The 20,903-nt window shown below is 41.9% G+C and overlaps 1 protein-coding gene across 4 annotated transcripts; it reads left to right on the top strand.

Annotated features, from left to right (window-relative positions):
• The first annotated feature begins 364 nt into the window (after positions 1–364).
• On the top strand, positions 365–20,523 carry LOC115153534 (dual specificity phosphatase DUPD1). 4 transcript variants are annotated; one of them, XM_029699072.1, is made up of 5 exons: positions 365–518; positions 2,650–2,714; positions 10,041–10,269; positions 18,204–18,424; positions 19,563–20,523. In XM_029699072.1, exons 3-5 carry the CDS (start codon positions 10,103–10,105, stop codon positions 19,763–19,765), a joined length of 591 nt encoding a protein of 196 aa, XP_029554932.1. In that variant the 5' UTR covers positions 365–518; positions 2,650–2,714; positions 10,041–10,102; the 3' UTR covers positions 19,766–20,523. The 4 variants fall into 4 exon arrangements, with proteins under 4 accessions (XP_029554932.1, XP_029554934.1, XP_029554935.1 ...); XM_029699074.1 differs by having other exon boundaries at positions 435–518; positions 10,044–10,269; XM_029699075.1 differs by having other exon boundaries at positions 435–518; positions 2,650–2,724.
• Positions 20,524–20,903: the final 380 nt, after the last annotated feature.

The following is a 20,903-nucleotide window of genomic DNA, read 5'->3' as shown; positions in this document are numbered from 1 at the left end:
AAAACAAACATACATCTACATAACTGTATGTTGAATAAAATATGCTTCAATATTATGTTTTAGATTCATTTTATTATTGACTATTGATGTTCTGAAAGAATACTTTTTTCAGGTTTCAAGATTATTTGCCATGGGTAACACATTTTCTGCATTGTGTCAAAATGAATGAGGTCATCTCATACCTTCTGCACACAATGTAAAGGAATGTCCTTTTCCATAAACAGAAACATGGAAAGCAAGAGCAGTACTTCATAAAGTTATTTTCTTGCTGCCGACAAAACTGAACAGTGTGTCCTCTAACACTCTCCATACCTACTGGTAGCCTAGCTCACATAACTTTTGGGGTATGCAGAAGATGATGCCAGAATTATTTGGAGCTGAGATCATTCAGATATTTAAATAGAAAGAAAACGTTGCATGGTAGATGACACTAATAGTACCTACAGACAGTTGTGCCGCTAGCCTACATGTACAGGAGCTCCTATTTAATAAGATTTCCTGACAAGCAACACTACAAGGCAAGTGTGTCCATTATTTCAGCTGTCTAATATACATTTTATGAGCTGTCTGTTGTTCAGTAATCTCTTCACAACATCAATTTGGATATACAGTCACATCCAAAAGTATTGGCACCCTTGATAATGATGAGCAAAAAAGAGAAAATTCATCATACAAATGCTGAGCTACATTGCATACTCCACATTTTACTACCTTATATTCTTTTATACTAATATTGTTGCGCAGAGAGAGATTTTGTTGAACAAATAATCATTGTTTTCTCTCAAAATTGTATGTCAAAGAATGATTGCCACCCGTTTTCAATATGTTGTGCACCCTCTTCTTGCTAGGATAATGACACTGAGCCTTTTTCTATAATGTTTTATGAGATTGGACAACACATTGGGAGGGATCTTAGACCATTCCTCCGTGCAGAATATTTTCACATACTTTATATCCCATGGTCTGTGCTTATGGACTGCCCTCTTCAATACCAACCACAGGTTTTCAATGAGGTTCAAGTCCAATGACTGAGATAATCAACATTTTGCAATGGCTATGTGGTCAGTAAACTATTTCTTTGTGGATTTCGGTGTGCTTGGGGTCAATGTCTTGCTGGAAGATCCACTTCTGACCAAGTGTCCACCTCCTGGCAGAGGCAACCAGGTTTTGGCTAAAATGTCCTTGTACTGGGTAAGGTTAATGATGCCGTTCATCTTAACAAGGGCCCCAGGACCAGTAGAAGCAAAATAGCCCCATAACATCAAAGATCCACCACCATATTTTCCAGTAGGTATGAGGTTATTTTCTGCATATGCATCCTTCTTTCTACGCCAAACCTACCGCTGGTGTGCATGACCAAAGACCTCTATTTTCGGCTCATCTGACCATACCATCCCGTTCCAGTCCAAGTGCCAATGCCATTTAGCAAACTCCAGGCGTTTACATGTGTTGGTTGCTCTCAATAAAGGCTTTTTTTTATGGCAACACTTCCAAATGGCCTATTGGCATGGAGGTAGCATCTAATTGTAGATTAAGAGACTTGGTGATGCAACCAAGTTTTGTAATTCTCCAACTGTGGACCTTGGACTTTTCTTTGCCTCCCAAATCATCTTCCTCACTGAATGGGGACAAGATACAAATGCACCCTCTACCAGGCACGCCTACCACTGTTCAAGTGGTTATTGCCCTAATAGTGGTTAGTGGTATATTTCGGGGGGGGGTTTCTCCATTTTTATGTACCCATTGCCGGATTTATGAAGGTCAACAACCATTTGTCTCTTTTCATTTGTGAGTTCTTTGCCTTTCTCTTTGGTGATGTATGACAAATGTATTTTACACACGTGTTACCTTATTTTTTATACCACAGTGGAAGGCCACAATACAGTTCCTTAAACTGAGATTAATTTAAAAGAGTGGAATGTTAATGCAGATTTAATTTTGTTTGATTATATTTATAAGAATCTTTAAGGGTGCCAATAATTGACACCAAATTGTTTTTTAGAAAAAAGGTATTACTTGTTAAACAATCTCTCTTTCTCTGAGCAATTGTATTAGTATAAAATAATATATATATAAAAAACTGCATACAATATAGCTAATCATTTGTATTATTTAGTTCATTGTCTTTTTTGCTCATCTTTATCAAGGGTGCCAATAATGTTTTGTAGGTCACTGTATATACTGTACATGCTTTCTTTAGATTGTAGCAAAGTAAAACAGAGTATGTATGATATTATAAAGCTGTGGTATATCAGACCGTATACCACGGGTATGACAGCATTTGTATTTTTACTGTTCTAATTACATTGGTAACCAGTTTATAATAGCAATAAGGCACCTCCGGAATTTGTAGTATATGGCCAATATACCACGGCTGTATCTAGGCTCTTCGTGTTGCGTCGTGCCTAATAACAGCCCTTAGCCATGGTATATTGGCCATATACCACACCTCCTCGGACCTTATTGCTTAAATATACCACGGCTAAAGCAGTCCCTGGATACAACCCTTAGCCATGGTATATTGGCCATACACCAGACATCCTCAGGCCTTATTGCTTAAATATAACACATAATCTGATATACTTATGTACTGTACGTCATTGCATGGATAATTCCTAAATCCTCCGTTATTTTTTTATTTTTATCTAGAACAAACCCCCAAAGCAAAAGAGGAACTGTAATTCATGAACCCTGCAAGAGGAGGGAGACTAGAGGTAAGTAGAGGTAAAAACACATTTTGATTTACCCTCTGTGTTTTACATGGGCACTTTCCCACACACACACACAGCATCTTTAATTACACAAAAGTGAGGCAGAGAGGAGCAGAAAGGACAGGTTAGCCTGAGGCTATAGAAGCAGAGCTACAGCTCAACAGGGACATAGGGGAAATCAGCTTTGCGCCCCTGACTTGGAGGGGGAGATTTTATTTTATTAGGATCTCTTTTAGTCCTCATTAGGACTACTCTTCCAAGAGTCCTTAAACATTACAATACAGTTTATAATACAATCACATTTTCACATGAAACAATGTAACAAATAACAGACAATACACTGACATATTGACCAGATAAATACTCTTGACAGTCTTCTACCATAGTCATGCACAGCCTTCCAATTTATTATATTTAAGTGGTTTTAAAGTATTGTTTGAATTTATATTATATTTCTGGTTTGCTCAGACAAATTATTCAATTTATTTATTGCTCTGAATCTACATGTTATTTCGACTATTTCTCTTTTCTGCCGGGATAAGACAGATGGTGGACAATATTGTCCTGGTATTTACTGAATGTCTGTCTGATATCAACTGAATAATGTTGTAATTGAAGTTTAGCCATTTTAAAATGGTGTACATTGTGAAATAAAATGACGTTTTCTTCAATTATCTTGTTGATTGATGACCACCCAAGAGCACCTTAAAACAATCCTTGCTGCTTTGTCCTGTGCAATCTGCAGCCTCCTAAATCTCACTTACTGATGCATTTCCCCAGACCACAGAACAGTGGCTCCCAATTAATGCTTGGGTTCTTTGCTTAAGAATCTTTCCTGGTAAGTATTTAGCTATCCTTCTGATGCAGTGCTTATTATTTTATTACATAGATGAGTTATTTTTTTTTAGACAACCACAATGAACAGTTGTCTAGCTGCACCCCTAGTAGTTTAGTTTCTCAATTTGTACTCCCCCATGCTTAATCATATCCCATGTTGTTGGCTTTTTCCTTATGGAACAGACCAACATAACTTTGGTTTTCTTAGCATTCAAAACAAGTTGGTTCCAGCAAACCCACTCCCTGATATTTCCCAGATCTACTTGTAGAGCTTGCTGTACCTGTTGAACAGATTGTCTTGCTGTATAAATTGCAGTATCATCTGCAAATATATTACTTTGAGATTCAGATAAGGCATAAGGAAGGTCGTTGATATATAAACTCAGCAAAAAAGAAACGTCCTCTCACTGTCAACTGCGTTTATTTTCAGCAAATTTAACATGTGTAAATATTTGTATGAACATAAGATTCAACAACAGACAAACTGAACAAGTTCCACAGACATGAGACTAACAAAAATGGAATAATGTGTCCCTGAACAAAGGGGGGGTCAAAATCAAAAGTAACAGTCAGTATCTGGTGTGGCCACCAGCTGCATTAAGTACTGCAATGCATCACCTCCTCATGGACTGCAACAGATTTACCTGTTCTTGCTGTGAGATGTCACCCCACACTTCCTCCAAGGCAAAAGCAAAGTTCCCGGACATTTCTGGGGGGAATGGCCCTCACCCTCCGATTCAACACGTCCCAGACGTGCTCAATGGGATTGAAATCCGGGCTCTTCGCTGGCCATGGCAGAACACTGACATTCCTGTCTTGCAGGAAATCACGCACAGAACGATCAGTATGGCTGGTGTCATTGTCATGCTGGAGGGTCATGTCAGGATGAGCCTGCAGGAAGGGTACCACATGAGGGAGGAGGATGTCTTCCCTGTAATGCACAGCGTTGAGATTGCCTGCAATGACAACATGCTCAGTCCGATGATGCTGTGACACATCGCCCCAGACCATGACGGACCCTCCACCTCCAAAATCGATCCCACTCCAGAGTACAGGCCTCGGTGTAACGCTCATTCCTTCGACAATAAACGTGAATCCGACCATCACGCCTGGTGAGACAAAACTCGTCAGTGAAGAGCACTTTTTGCCAGTCCTGTCTGGTCCAGCGACGGTGGGTTTGTGCCCATAGGCGATGTTGTTGCCGGTGATGTCTGGTGAGGACCTGCCTTACAACAGGCCTACAAGCCCTCAGTCCAGCCTCTCTCAGCCTATTGTGGACAGTCTGAGCACTGATGGAGGGATTGTGCGTCCCTGGTGTAACTTGGGCAGTTGTTGTTGCCATCCTGTACCTGTCCCGCAGGTGTGACATTTGGATGTACCGATCCTGTGCAGGTGTTGTTACACGTGGGTCTGCCACTGCGAGGACGATCAGCTGTCCGTCCTGTCTCCCTGTAGCTCTGTCTTAGGCGTGCGTCTCACAGTACAGACATTGCAATTTTTTGCCCTGGCCACAACTGCAGTCCTCATGCCTCCTTGAAGCATGCCTAAGCATGCACGTTCACACAGATGAGCAGGGACCCTGGGCATCTTTCTTTTGGTGTTTTTCAGTCAGTAGAAAGGCCTCTTTAGTGTCCTAAGTTTTCATAACTGTGACCTTAATTGCCTACCGGCTGTTAGTGTCTTAACGACCGTTCCACAGGTGCATGTTCATTCATTGTTTATAGTTCATTGAACAAGCATGGGAACCAGTGTTAAACCCTTTACAATGAAGATCTGAAGTTTTGGGATTTTTACGAATAATCTTTGAAAGACAGGGTCCTGAAAAAGGGACGTTTCTTTTTTTGCTGAGTTTATATTAAAGGAAAGATGTAGGCTAAGGCAGCTGCCCTGCAGTATTCCACTGTCTAAAGCAGTGTTTCCCAACCCTAGTCCTCCAGTACCCCCAACAGTATGCATTGTTGTTGTAACCCTAGTCCTCCAGTACCCCAACAGTACGCATTGTTGTTGTAATCCTAGTCCTCCAGTACCCCCAATAGTACGCATTGTTGTTGTAACCCTAGTCCCCCAGTACCCCCAACAGTACGCATTGTTGTTGTAATCCTAGTCCTCCAGTACCCCCAACAGTACGCATTGTTGTTGTAACCCTAGTCCTCCAGTACCCCCAACAGTACGCATTGTTGTTGTAATCCTAGTCCTCCAGTACCCCCAATAGTACGCATTGTTGTTGTAACCCTAGTCCTCCAGTACCACCAACAGTACGCATTGTTGTTGTAACTCTAGTCCTCCAGTACCCCCAACAGTACGCATTGTTGTTGTAACCCTAGTCCTCCAGTACCCCCAACAGTACGCATTGTTGTTGTAACTCTAGTCCTCCAGTACCACCAACAGTACGCATTGTTGTTGTAACCCTAGTCCTCCAGTACCCCCAATAGTACGCATTGTTGTTGTAACCCTAGTCCTCCAGTACCACCAACAGTACGCATTGTTGTTGTAACCCTAGTCCTCCAGTACCACCAACAGTACGCATTGTTGTTGTAACCCTGGACAAACGCCTCATTCAACTTATTGAGGGCTTGATGATCAGTTGACAAGTTTAACCAGGTGTGCTTGTCTGGGGCTACAATACAAATGTGTACTGTTGGGGGTACTCCAGGCCCAGGGTTACAATAAAAATGTGTACTGTTGGGGGTACTCGAGGACCAGGGTTACAATACAAATGTGTACTGTTGGGGGTACGAGGACCAGAGTTGGGAAACACTGGTCTGAAGCGTGAGGGGAAAAAAACTGCGCATTGATAAGAGAGAAGTGAGAGGAGGAAATGGAGTAGATCAATGAAGAGGAAGAAGAGCCTCCAGGTACTCAGTGTAAAGCTCATATGTTATACTTATGCAGAGATACACCTCTCTCTCACACACGCATACACTACTATAATATGTGTGTGTGTGTGTGTGTGTGTGTAGGAAAGATACAGAGATGGATGAAGCTATCAAGATGTTGGAGTGCACTTACATATGCTACACCAGGCCGCTTTACAAATAGTCACAGAAACAGATTTTGTCTCGTCCCCATGGACAATAAATCTCCAAACCCCACCGCTGAGCATCACATCTCTATAAAACTGGAATAAAAATAAGCTTGCTAAAAGTTTCTTTACGATGACAACGTATAAGATAAATATGTATCCCTATCCAATGCCCAGAGCAGAATCATACAAATCCTAGCTAAATTAATGCGGTAACACTTTACTTGACACCCAGCATCCTAACACCTTATGACACGGTCATAACCATGTCATAACAGCTGACAACCTGTTATAATACGGTCATGACACATATTTAGACCTGTTGTGACATATATTACGTTATTTTATGGCTGGTTATGACAACATAAGTGTCAAAAATGACAAAACCTACCACACAAGGCGAAACATGCCATCATAAACATACTGTTGACAGGTAGGCTATGTTATATATTTTTTTATTGACCATATTAAAATGTAATTGTAATTGCGCACAGATTGATGTCAGAAATGAACCTACCCCAATGCTCTGTTGCTGATGACTGGGATGAATGCAGGAGCAAATTTCTTGAGCAGGACCAGACAGACACCCTCTTTTTGACTGATATAAGGCCATGTACGTAATAAGCCTATCTGGGTTATATGATTATGAGGGTCTTAATGCTTCTTGACAGTGTCATAAAGTGTATTTTCTTAGTCCAAGTAAAGTGACACAGGATGATCATAATGCTTCATAACAAAATCAAAAAAAATGTTATGTCACATGCGCTGAATACAACAGGGATAGACCTTACCATGAAATGCTTACTTACAAGCCCTTATTAACCAACAATGCAGTTCAGAAAATAGAGGTAAGAAATAAAACTATAGTAAAAAATAAAAAGTAACAGAAACTAACAATAAGGAGGCTATATACAGGGGCTACCGGTACCGAGTCAATGTGCGGAGGTACAGGTTAGTCGAGGTAATTTGTACATGTAGGTAGGGGTAAAGTGACTCAACATAGATAATAAACAGTGAGTAGCAGCAGTGTACAAACAAAGGGGTGGGGGGTATCAATGTAAATATTACAGGTGGCCATTTGATGAATAGTTCAGCAGTCTTATGGCTTGGGGATAGAAGGTGTTATGGAACCTTTTGGACCTAGACTTGGCGCTCCGGTACTGCTTGCCGTGAGGTAGCAGAGAGAACAGTCTGACAATTGCTGGGGACTTCCTCTGACACCGCCTAGTATATAGGTCCTGGATGGCAGGAAGCTTGGCCCCAGTAAGATACTGGGCTGTACGCACTACCCTCTGTAGCGCCTTACGGTGTGATTCCGAGCAGTTGCCATACCAGGCGATGATGCAACCGGTCAGGATGCTCTCGATGGTGCATCTGTATAACTTTTTGAGGATCTGGGGACCCATGCCAAATCTTTTCAGTCTCCTGAGGGGGAAAAGGCGTTGTTGTGTCCTCTTCATGACATTCTTGGTGTGTCTCGACCTGCTCCACTACAGCCCCATCCTTGTGAATAGGGGCGTGTTCAGCCCTCCTTTTCCTGTAGTCCACGATCATCTCCTTTGTCTTGCCCACGTGGAGGGAGAGGTTGTTGTCCTGGCACCACACTGCCAGGTCTCTGACCTCCTCCCTATAGGCTGTCTCATCGTTGTTGGTGATCAGACCTACCACTCAGGGGCGGAAATCCCGGGGGGGACGGGGGGGACACGACCCCCCCATCCTGGGAAAAATATGATTTGTCCCCCCCAATATATCACTGAAACATAACTATGTAATTTAAATAATATTAACAATACGCAATGAAAGCAATTGTGCTGATTATAGACACTTAATAGCACGTTTTTAAGTTTCAAAAGATTGCGACCCCCCCCGCCCTTTGCCTCACAATGGTTTGATCCACTGTCAGTTCCTTAGCTTGCTACGTAACTGACGTGAGGTTAATCCAGTCAATCGCGCACACACACTAGCTGAATATGCAGAGCTAGCGCGCAAATATTAACTATTAAGCTAGCTAGTACCTATTCCATTTATGTGGCGTCGTCAAAAATGGAATCAGCATGCAGATGATATAAGTTAGTGCTTCAAAGTCCCTGTGATAAGGTTAGCGATAAACTGAAATCCAAACTGAACAGAACTACACTCTTCTACCATTGTCTTAAATATATTTAATGGTCTCGTTGCAAAAGCTAAATTGTCTCAAGGGAACTTTTATTTATTTATTTTATGTCACCTTTATTTATCCCGGGTAGCAAAGATTATAGCAAACACCACTGAAACGGAATTGGTGCTCGCTAGCTTTGCAAATTCAGCTATTGTTGGAAGCCAGCCAATATGAAACAAACTATTAAAATTACAAAAGGTTGCAGCATATGTTGTGTAAATGGTGAACTCATACAGCTGTCAACTCTTGTCATTTTAATCCGTTTCACATTTGCTAGCTACCTTTTAGATCGAAGCCCAAATAGAATGATTGAAGATGATAGAAGCCCATCTCCTACTGTAAATAACCTACACACTGTGTGTGTAGCCAGCCAGGCAGCCAGGTAGAAAAATGGCAGAAAAATAAAAGACGGACATCAGAGTATTTTTCAGTACACCAAAACGCAAAGTAAGAACCCTAGTAGCCTAATATCTCAAAGACTAGTTGATAAAATGTTCATAAGAAAGAAATGAAATTCTAATGGAAATGTTTCACAATGATGTCATTAGGCAGAGCAGGCAACAGATGGCACACAGACAGCAGAGTTGGGACAGATATGCAGGGACAGACTGGCAGAGACAGGGAGTCTCAGGTAAGTTTGTTGAGTCTTTGTTTGGCAACATTATGAAAGGTTCTCAATTTTTTGGACTTGTAAAATAGGAACATAATTGTAAAATGCCATGGATACCCCCACTCTCAACGTACACTGGTGACTGAACTAAGATTTTTTAAAGGCAATGGTATTGCTGTTGTGATTAGTTGTGTAGTTTTGGGTACCGGTAGTTAGGAGTACGGCAAACACCTTATTTCTTTGATTCCTCAATATACATTTACCATATTACAATGTAGGCTATGTGTTACAGCACTACTTTTGGTGTCCCCCTCAGGAATTGCTCTTGAGAAAATTTCATGTAATTGTCCCCTCCAAAGTTGATATCAGATTTTCGCCAATGTTGTGTCATCCGCAAACTTAATGATGGTGTTGAGTCGTGCTTGGCCACGCATTCGTGGGTGAACAGGGAGTACAGGAGGGGCCTAAGCACACACCCCTGAGGGGCCCCGTTTTGAGGAGCAGTGCGGCAGATGTGTTGTCATTATGACAGTGTTATTTAAAATATGATGAAAAAACATGACTGTAAAGAATTCATTACAACAAAGATTTAAAAAACAAACAAGGACACGTCTTGGCATTGTATTAATGTAGTTGTGTTATTGTATTGTATTGTATCATATTGGAATCACTGATAAAAATGTAAATGTGTGACTCCAAAAGCAGACTGAGTGGGAGGTCTACCAGCAACAGGAGTTTTAGACCACCACCATCACCACCCAGACATGCTCCAGGGCATGGACAGCATCAGCAGTTGTTTGGGGGGTTCAAAGGGGGCAGAGAGCAGGTACGAGACTCCCCCAGCCTCAGAGCTCCAGAGGCTGATGTGGACCAAACCAGGGACCAGTGACCATATGGATGAGGTCCAGCCCAGGATCTACATAGGAGACATGTAAGAGAACTCACCCTCAAAATAATAGGCTACACTGTAAGTGCCACATAGCAGATGCTTGAGTTCATAATGTTTTTTGTAAAAGTATACACTACCGTTCAAAGGTTTGGGGTCACTTAGAAATGTCCTTGTTTTTGAAAGAAAAGCATTTTTTTGTCCATTAAAATAACATCAAATTGATCAGAAATACAGTGTAGAAATTGTTAATGTTGTAATTGACTATTGTAGCTGGAAACGACAGATTTTTTTATGGAATATCAACATAGGTGTACAGAGGCCCATTATCAGCAACCATCACTCCTGTGTTCCAATGGCACATTGTGTTAGCTAATCCAAGTTGATAATTTTGAAAGGCTAATTGATCATTAGAAAACCTGTTTGCAATTATGTTAGCACAGCTGAAAACTGTTGTAGCTGAAAACTGTTGTCTTGAATAAGAAGCAATAAAACTGGCCTTCTTTAGACTAGTTAAATATCTGGAGCATCAGCATTTGTGGGTTCGATTACAGGCTCAAACAATGGCCAGAAACAAATTACTTTCTTCTGAAACTCAGTCTATTCTTGTTCTGAGAAATGAAGGCTATTCCATGCGAGAAATTGCTAAGAAACTGAAGATTTCATACAACGCTTTGTACTACTCCCTTCACAAAACAGCACAAACTGTCACTAACCAGAATAGAAAGAGTGGGAGGCCCCGGTGCACAACTGAGCAAGAGGACAAGTACATTAGCGTGTCTAGTTTGAGAAACAGATGCCTCACAAGTCCTCAACTGGCAGCTTCATTAAATAGTACCCGCAAAACACCAGTCTCAACGTCAACAGTGAAGATGCGACTCCGGGATGCTGGCCTTCTAGGCAGAGTTGCAAAGAAAAAGCCATATCTCAGACTGGCCAATAAAAATACAAGATTAAGATGGGCAAAAGAACACGAACAGAGATATCGCTTTCTCTGCAACTCTGCCTAGAAGGCCAGCATCCCGGAGTCGCCTCTTCACTGTTGACGTTGAGACTGGTGTTTTGTGGGTACTATTTAATGAAGCTGCCAGTTGAGGACTTGTGAGGCATCTGTTTCTCAAACTAGACATGCTAATGTACAAGATCTTCAGTTTCTTGGGCAATTTCTCACATGGAATAGCCTTCATTTCTCAGAACAAGAATAGACTGACGAGTTTCAGAAGAAAGTCATTTGTTTCTGGCCATTTTGAGTCTGTAATCAAACCCACAAATGCTGATGCTCCAGATACTCAACTAGTCTAAAGGCGGCCCGTTTAATTGCTTCTTTAAAATCAAGACAACAGTTTTCAGCTGTGCTAATGTAACAGTGTAGGTTCCGTCCCTCTCTTCGCCCCAACCTGGGCTCGAACCAGGGACCCTTGCACGCATCAACAACTGACACCCACGAAGCATCGTTACCCATCGCGCCACAAAAGACGCGGCCCTTGCAACGCAAGGGGAAACCCTACTTCAAGTCTCAGAGCGAGTGACGTCACTGATTGAAACGCTATTAGCGCGCACCACCGCTAACTAACTAGCCATTTCACATCGGTTACACTAACATAATTGCAAAATAGTTTTAATGATCAATTAGCCTTTTAAAATTATAAACTTCGATTAGCTAACACAACGTGCCATTGGAACACAGGAGTGATGCTTGCTGATAATGGGCCTCTGTACGCTTATGTACAGTTGAAGTTGAAAATGTACATACACCTTAGCCAAATACATTTAAACTCAGTTTCACAATTCCTGACATTTAATCCTAGTAAAAAGTCCCTGTCTTAGGTCAGTTAGGATCACCACTTTATTTTAAGAATGTGAAATGTCAGAATAAGAGAGAGAATTATTTATTTCAGCTTTTATTTCTTTCATCACATTCCCAGTGGGTCAGAAGTCTACATGCTACCAAATACTAATTGAGTGTATTGCCCTTAAATTGTTTAACTTGGGTCAAACGTTTCAGGTAGACTTCCACAAGCTTCCCACAATAAGTTGGGTGAATTTTGGCCCATTCCTCCTGACAGAGCTGGTGTAACTGGGTCAGGTTTGTATGCCTCCTTGCTCGCACACGCTTTTTCAGTTCTGCCCACACATTTTCTATAGGTTTGAGGTCAAGGCTTTGTGATGGGCACTCCAAAACATTGACATTGTTGTCCTTAAGCCATTTTGACACAACTTTGTAAGTATTATCCATTTGGGAGATCCATTTGCGACCAAGCTTTAACTTCCTGACTGATGTCTTGAGATGTTGCTTCAATATATCCACAATTTTCCTACCTCATGATGACATCTATTTTGTGAAGTGCACCAGTCCCTCCTGCAGCAAAGCACCCCCACATGATGCTGCCACCCCCGTGCTTCACAGTTGGGATGGTGTTCTTCGGCTTGCAAGCCTCCCCCTTTTTCCTCCAAACATAACAATGGTTATTATGGCCAAACAGTTCTGTTTTTGTTTCATCAGACCAGAGGACATGGGAACAAAGTACAATCTTTGTCCCCATGTGCAGTTGCAAACTGTAGTCTGGCTTTTTTATGGCGGTTTTGGAGCAATGGCTTCTTCCTTGCTGGGCAGCCTTTCAGGTTATGTCAATATAGGACTTGTTTTACAGTGGATAAAGATACTTTTGTACCCGTTTCCTCCAGCATCTTCTCAAGGTCCTTTGCTGTTGTTCTGGGATTGATTTGCACTTTTCGCACAAAAGTATGTTCATCTCTAGGAGACAGAACACGTCTCCTTCCTGAGCGGTATGACGGCTGCGTGGTCCCATGGTGTTTTATACTTGCGTACTATTGTTTGTACAGATGAACATGGTAGCTTCAGGAGTTTGGAAATTGCTCCCAAGGATGAACCAGACTTGTGGAGGTCTACAATTTTTTCTCTGAGGTCTTGGCTGATTTCTTTAGATTTTCCCATGATATCAAGCAAAGAGGCACTGAGTTTGAAGGTAGGCCTTGAAATACATCCACAGGTACACCTCCAATTGACTCAAATGATGTCAATTAGCCTATCAGAAGCTTCTAAAGCCATGACATCATTTTCTGGAATTTTCCAAGCTGTTTAAAAGGCAGTCAATTTAGTGTACAGTAAGGGTAAAAAGTATTTGATCCCCTGCTGATTTTGTACGTTTGCCCACTGACAAAGAAATTATCAGTATATAATTTTAATGGTAGGTTTATTTGAACAGTGAGACAGAATAACAAAAAAATCCAGAAAAACGCATGTGAAAAATGTTATAAATTGATTTGCATTTTAATGAGGGAAATAAGTATTTGACCCCTTTCAAATGTACAGTAACTTACTGGCAGGATTTGGCCAGTAAGTTACCGTAATTTATTTTACAGTACAAATACGGTTATCCACTTTACGGTAACAAAAAAGTCACTGTGATCTCATTTACAGTACCAAGTAAGTTACTGTAATCTAATTTACAGTATATTACTGGAATTACCCAGTGACATATTACCCAGTGTTTTCTTTTTACATTTAGGTCATAAGGGTGGGCACCGCTTGTCCTTAGCAACTTACTGTCAGTGCATTCAGCCAAGGTTAATAAAGAAAACATATATCAGTCATAGCAAGTAAAACTCCTCTGTAACCGTTATTGAAAATGTTGTTGTAGTTAAGGATACATTGGTCTTAAACATTTATGTAATTACAACCAGGTATCTTATGATACAGTGCATCTCAATCTCTGGATAGTGCCAACACAGTATTGAGATATTCACGGTAACTTGATGCCAGCTTCCTGTAAATTACTATAATGTCAAAGCAATGAAACACAGTACCATACTGTTTAAAGTGACTAATACACTAAGAATGTCAGCCCAGAGGAAGCCCAAAAAATTGTCAGAGACTCCAGTCACCCAAGTCATAGACTGTTTTCTCTGCTACCGCACAACAAGCGGTACCAGAGCACCAAGTCTAGGACCAAAAGGCTCCTTATGAGCTTCCACCCCCAAGCCATAAGACTGTTGAACAATTAATCAAATGGCCACCCGGACTATTTACATTGACACCCCCCTTCATTTGTTTTTACACTGCTGCTACTCACTATTTATTATCTATGTAGTCACTTCAACCCTACCATTCATGTACAAATTACCTCAACTAACCTGTACCCCTGCACATTGACTCGGTACCGGTACCCCCTGTATATAGCCTCGTTATTGTTATTTTACAGTGTTACAATTTTTTACTTTTGTTTATTTGGTAAACATTTTCTTAACTCTTTCTTGAATTGCACTGTTGCTTATGGGCTTGTAAGTAAGCATTTCATGGTAAGGTCTACTATACCTGTTTATTTGTCACATGCGCCGAATACAAGTTCTCTTTTATTTTAATTACAAGGGATTGGAGCAAGCAGGTTGGCTACCAGGCATTTGAATATTACAGCATATTAATGAATACTAGGTGTTTATCACTTGTACTTCTAGAGGCCTAAAATGGACATGGTTAAATATTCCAAATATTCAAGTTTTAAGACCCGCTACCATTCTGATCTGTCCCCAATATACATTTAAATTGTTAGGGAACTACTTCACATTTCATAAAGTGGCAAAGATCTTTCACTAACGGGTGCAATAAATATAGCCGCTCACAAGGCAAGCCTTAAAATATGTTAATGAGCCAACGATTCTTTCCCCTCCCACAATATTTTTCCATAACGCACCACAATTTACAATATGCTGCATTACATATACAGCAAAACAGCACTCTATTGTTGAATTGTATTGAAATCAAAATCAGAAATTGCTAATGGTGAATATTTAATTATATATAAACAGCATACCATCTGATATTTGGTGTTTTATATCACTTGTACTTTAGGCCTCAACTAAGGCTTCTAAACTGACAGTGACTACAGGGCATAACAGATTAAAAGGACATGGCTAGCCAGTCAACCATTAGAGGTTTGAGACTTTTTGCCATTTTGAATTACAGTATATTACTCACAGCAATTGGCCAGTAAGTTACTGTAGATTTTCAGGACAAGGTGTGTAGAATTCCTAAAATACAGTATATTTGTGCATATTTGTAAACAACAGCTGATGCACGAAATCTAAGGAAGTCTCTAGATTTTGCTCGCCTGAAGTAGAGTATATTGTGATAAATTGCAGGCCACACTACTTGCTTAGAGAGTTTTCAGCTATACTCTTCGTGGCTGTTTATTTACCACCACAGACAGATGCTGGCACTAAGACCACACTTAGTCAGCTGTATAAGGAAATAAGCAAACAGGAAACCACTCACCCAGAGGCGGCGCTCCTAGTGGCCGGAGACTTTAATGCAGGGAAACTTAAATCAGTTCTACCTAATTTCTATCAACATGTTAAACGTGCAACCAGAGGGAAAAAAATTCTAGATCACCTGTACTCCACACACAGAGACGCGTACAAAGCTCTCCCTCGCCCTCCATTTGGTAAATCCGACCACAACTCTATCCTCCTGATTCCTGCTTACAAGCAAGAATTAAAGCAGGAAGCACCAGTGACTCGGTCTATAAAAAAAGTGGTCAGATGGAGCAGATGCTAAACTACAGGACTGTTTTGCTATCACAGACTGGAACATGTTCCGGGATTCTTCCGAGGGCATTGAGGAGTACACCACATCAGTCACTGGCCTTTATCAATAAGTGCATCGAGGACGTCATCCCCACAGTGACTGTACGTACATACCCCAACCAGAAGCCATGGATTACAGGCAACATTCGCACTGAGCTACAGGGTAAAGCTGCCGCTTTCAAGGTGTGGGACTCTAAACCGGAAGCTTATAAGAAATCCTGCTATGCCATGCGATGAACCATCAAAACAGGCAAAGCGTCAGTACAGCGCTAAGATTGAATCATACAACACCGGCTCTGACGCTCGTCTTATGTGGCAGGGCTTGCAAACTATTACAGACTACAAAGGGAAGCGCAGCCGCGAGCTGCCCAGTGACATGAGCCTACCAGATGAGCTAAATCACTGCTATGCTTGCGTCGAAGCAAGCAACACTGAGGCATGCATGAGAGCATCAGCTGTTCCGGACGACTGTGTGATCACGCTCTCCGTAGCCGACGTAAGACCTTTAAACAGGTCAACATTCACAAGGCTGTGGGGCCTGACGGATTACCAGAACGTGTGCTCTGGGCATGTGCTGATCAACTGGCAGGTGTCTTCACTGACATTTTCAACAAGTCCCTGATTGAGTCTGTAATACCAACATGTTTCAAGCAGACCACCATAGTCCCTGTGCCCAAGAACACAAAGGCAACCTGCATAAATGACTACAGACCCGTAGCACTCACATCCGTAGCCATGAAGTGCTTTGAAAGGTTGGTAATGGCTCACATCAACACCATTGTCCCAGAAACCCTAGACCCATTCCAATTTGCATACCGCCCAAACAGATCCACAGATGATGCAATCTCTATTGCATTCCACACTGCCCTTTCCCACCTGGACAAAAGGAACACTTATGTGAGAATGCTATTCATTGACTATAGCTCAGCGTTCAACACCATAGTACCCTCAAAGCTCATCACTAAGCTAAGGATCCTGGGACTAAACACCTCCCTCTGCAACTGGATCCTGGAATTCCTGACAGGCTGCCCCCAGGTGGTGAGGGTAGGTAGCAACACATCTGCCACGCTGATCCTCAACACTGGAGCTCCACAGGAGTGAGTGCTCAGTTCCCTCTTGTACGCCCTGGTCACCCACGACTCCAACACCATCATTAAGTTTGCAGACAACACAACAGTGGTAGGCCTGATCACCGACAACGACGAGACAGCCTATAGGGAGGAGGTCAGAGACCTGGTTGGGTGGTGCCAGAATAACAACCTCTCCCTCAACATAACCAAGACTAAGGAGATGATTGTGGACTCCAGGAAAAGGAGGACGGAGCACACCCCCATTCTCATCGATGGGGCTGTAGTGGAGCAGGTTGAGAGCTTCAAGTTCCTTGGTGTCCACATCACCAACAAACTAGAATGGTCCAAACATACCAAGACAGTCGTGAATAGGGCACGACAAAGCCTATTCCCTCTCAGGAAACTGAAACGTTTTGGCATGGGTCCTCAGATCCTCAAAAGGTTCTACAGCTGCAACATCGAGAGCATCCTGACTGGTTGAATCACTGCCTGGTACGGCAATTGCTCGGACTCCGACCGCAAGGCACTACAGAGGGTAGTGCGTACGGCCCAGTACATCACTGGGGCTAAGCTGCCTGCCATCCAGGACCTCTACACCAGGCGGTGTCAGAGGAAGGCCCTAAAAATTGTCAAAGACCCCAGCCATAGACTGTTCTCTCTACTACCGCATGGCAAGCGGTACCGGAGTGCCAAGTCTCGGACAAAACGGCTTCAGCATAAGACTCCTGAACATGTAATCAAATGCCCCCCCAACCCTTCTTTTTACGCTGCTGTTACATCCATCATATATGCATAGTCACTAACTATACATTCATGTAAATACTACCTCAAATTGGGCCGACCAACCAGTGCTCCCACACATTGGCTAACCGGGCTATCTGCATTGTGTCCCGCCACCCCCTTTTATGCTACTGCTACTCTCTGTTCATCATATAGGCATAGTCACTTTAACCATATCTACATGTACATACTACCTCAATCAGCCTGACTGATCACTGTCTGTAAGTAGCCTCGCTACTTTTATAGCCTCGTTACTGTATATAGCCTGTCTTTTTACTGTTGTTTTATTTCTTTACTTACCTATTGCTCACCTAACACCTTTTTTGCACTATTGGTTAGAGCCTGTAAGTAAGCATTTCACGGTAAGATCTACACCTGTTGTATTCAGCGCACGTGACAAATAAACTTTGACTTGATAACCAACCAGACACATCTTTAGAACAACAGTGTCTTAAGATGTCTCAAGACAGACACGTGATGGCTGGGTATTACCAATACCACTTACATGGTCTTGTGTGTTGTTAGGTATGCAGCCAAAGACAAGAGGACACTCCGGACTCATCACATCACACACGTCTTGAACGCAGCGGATGGGAAGTTTAATGTGAATACAGGTGCCAGCTACTACAGGGATACTAAAATATCCTACCATGGAGTGGAGGCATTCGACATGCCCTCATTTGACCTCAGTACCTTCTTCTACTCTGCGGCCAAATTTATCAAGACCGCCCTGAGCTCGCCCAACAGTAAGCAATCAGCCAACCAGATCAACCAATCAAATGTATTTTACAAGGCCCTTTTTTACATTATCAGTTGACAAAGTGCTTTACAGCCAGCCGACCTAATGATCTTTTTTACCATGCAGAGGGCATCATCTCTGTGCATGTTTTTTTCTCTGTATCATTTTCTCTAAAATCACCTTTGAGATTACATTGTTTGTGAATGAATTATATTCAACATCATTAGTCTGTCAGTTCCAACAACATGCAACAATCCTCCCTTCCATTCCATTAGCAGTTAAAATGCAAATCACAAAGCTGCTAAAACATAATAGCAAGCTAATATCGTACCCCACAGTAATCTCCTCATAAGCCAGGGACCTTGGACAAGAATATTAACTTTAAATAGATTTCTCTGGTAATTTGTAAGCAACACTTTCATTGGACATGGAAATGACAAAATTATGTTTGTGGCCTTGAGCTTTAGCAGAGCTGCTACTTCCTGTCCTCGTTATGCAGAGTGCATCCGGTATCTGACATGACAGCAATAAGAAGTGCGTTCCAAATGGCACCCTATACCCTATGGGCCCTGGTCAGAAGTAGTGTACTATGTCGGGAATAATTTGCTATTTGGAACGTAGGTTATGCCTCCCCTCTTCGACATGCTGACTGACTGGCTGATCAGACTAGTCCTCTAGTGTGTACAGTAATCCCTAGCAGAAACACACAGCCTGGAAGACAGTTCAATTACCCGCTCCCATGGGCCCTAAGCCCCAAAGCACGATAAGAAGCCACGGATTACCGTGTGTGTAGAAACATTTGTTGCAACATTGTTGAAAGAAGTAACTTTTGGGAGGTAGGCTATTTAGAAATTAGTCCATTTTGATATTAAGCCTACAGGTCTGTAATGCTGTTCGACAAAAAAATGGCACAATATGAAATAAACAACAAGTAATCTATGAGATTTTCTTCTACTAAATATGATACGGTAAATGTTGCCAGGGATTTGTGTGAGCCAAGACATCACTTAAGTAAACAAAATAGATACAGTACTTCCGTACTTACTGTATGTAAATATGTTTTACATATGATGAAATTACCCATGTACCCGTGTCCTCCAACTGAATGAGAGCTAAGTGTGCAGCCTTTCTTTCCTCCCCGGCAGGTAATGTGTTGGTCCACTGCGCGATGGGTCTGAGTCGCTCGTCCTCTCTGGTCCTGGCCTACCTGATGATCGATGAGAACCTGACCCTGGTGGATGCCATCAAGGCTGTGGCTGCAAACAGAAACATCTGTCCCAACGCTGGATTCCTGGAGCAGCTCCGAGACCTGGACAAACAACTCCACTACCAGGCTAGACGACAATGAGAACACGTTTTTGATGAGACATAGATGGACAGTCTAATAGTGTAGGGGACAACTGTGCAGTCACTATACTCATACTGTAGATGGTTTTATTATTTTGTATAAAGATGTGTCAGAAATAAATCCATTGCTAATGTGATCAACACATTCAACTTATCATTGTCTATCAACAATTACAAGCCACCGGGGTCTGACAACCTGGATGGAAAATTACTGAGGATAATAGTGTACGATAATGCCACATCTTCAATTTAAGCCTACTAAAAAGTGTTTGTCCTCAGGCCTGGAGGGAAGCTAAAGTCATTCCGCTACCCAAGAATAGGAATGCCCCCTTTACTGGCTCAAATAGCCGACCAATCAGTCTGTTACCAACCCTTAGTAAATTTCTGTAAAGTAAATGGTGTTTGACCAGATACAATGCCCTTTCACAATAAACACATTTACAACAGACTTTCAGAACACATATAGGAAAGGATACTCAACAAGCACGGCACTTACACAAATGACTGATGAATGGCTGAGAGAAACTGATGATAAAATTATTGTGGGGGCTGTCTTGTTAGACTTCAGCGCAGCTTTTGACATTGATCATAGTCTGCTGCTGGAAAAACCTGCTATAATGTGGATAAAGAGTTACTTGTCTAACAGAACACAGAGGGAGTACTTTAATTAAAGCCTCTAAAACTTAATCCAGGTAGAAGCAGGAATTCCCCAGGGTAGCTATTTAGGCTCCTTGCTTTTTTCAATCTTTACTAACAACAAGCCACTGGCTTTGAGTAAGTAAGTCTATGTATGCGGATGACTCTCTCTCTCTCTCTCACACACACACACACACACACACACACACACACACACACACACACACACACACACACACACACACACACACACACACACACACACGTCAGCTACTACAGCAACTGAAATGACTACAACACTTAAAGAGCTGCAGTTAGTTTCGAAATGGGTAGCAAGGAATAAGTTAGTACTAAATATTTCCAAAACTAAAAGCATTGTATTTAGGAAAAAGCATTCACTAAATCCTAAACCTCAACTACATCTCGTCATGAATAATGTGTAAACTGAGCAAGTTGAGGTAACTAAAGTGCTTGGAGTAATCCTGGATTGTAAATTGTCATGG

Source organism: Salmo trutta, chromosome 18 (assembly GCF_901001165.1).
Source record: "Salmo trutta chromosome 18, fSalTru1.1, whole genome shotgun sequence".
In the NCBI taxonomy this organism is placed as follows: Eukaryota; Metazoa; Chordata; class Actinopteri; order Salmoniformes; family Salmonidae; genus Salmo; species Salmo trutta.
Note: the sequence above shows the minus strand (reverse complement) of the source record. Positions and strands in the feature narration are given on the sequence as shown.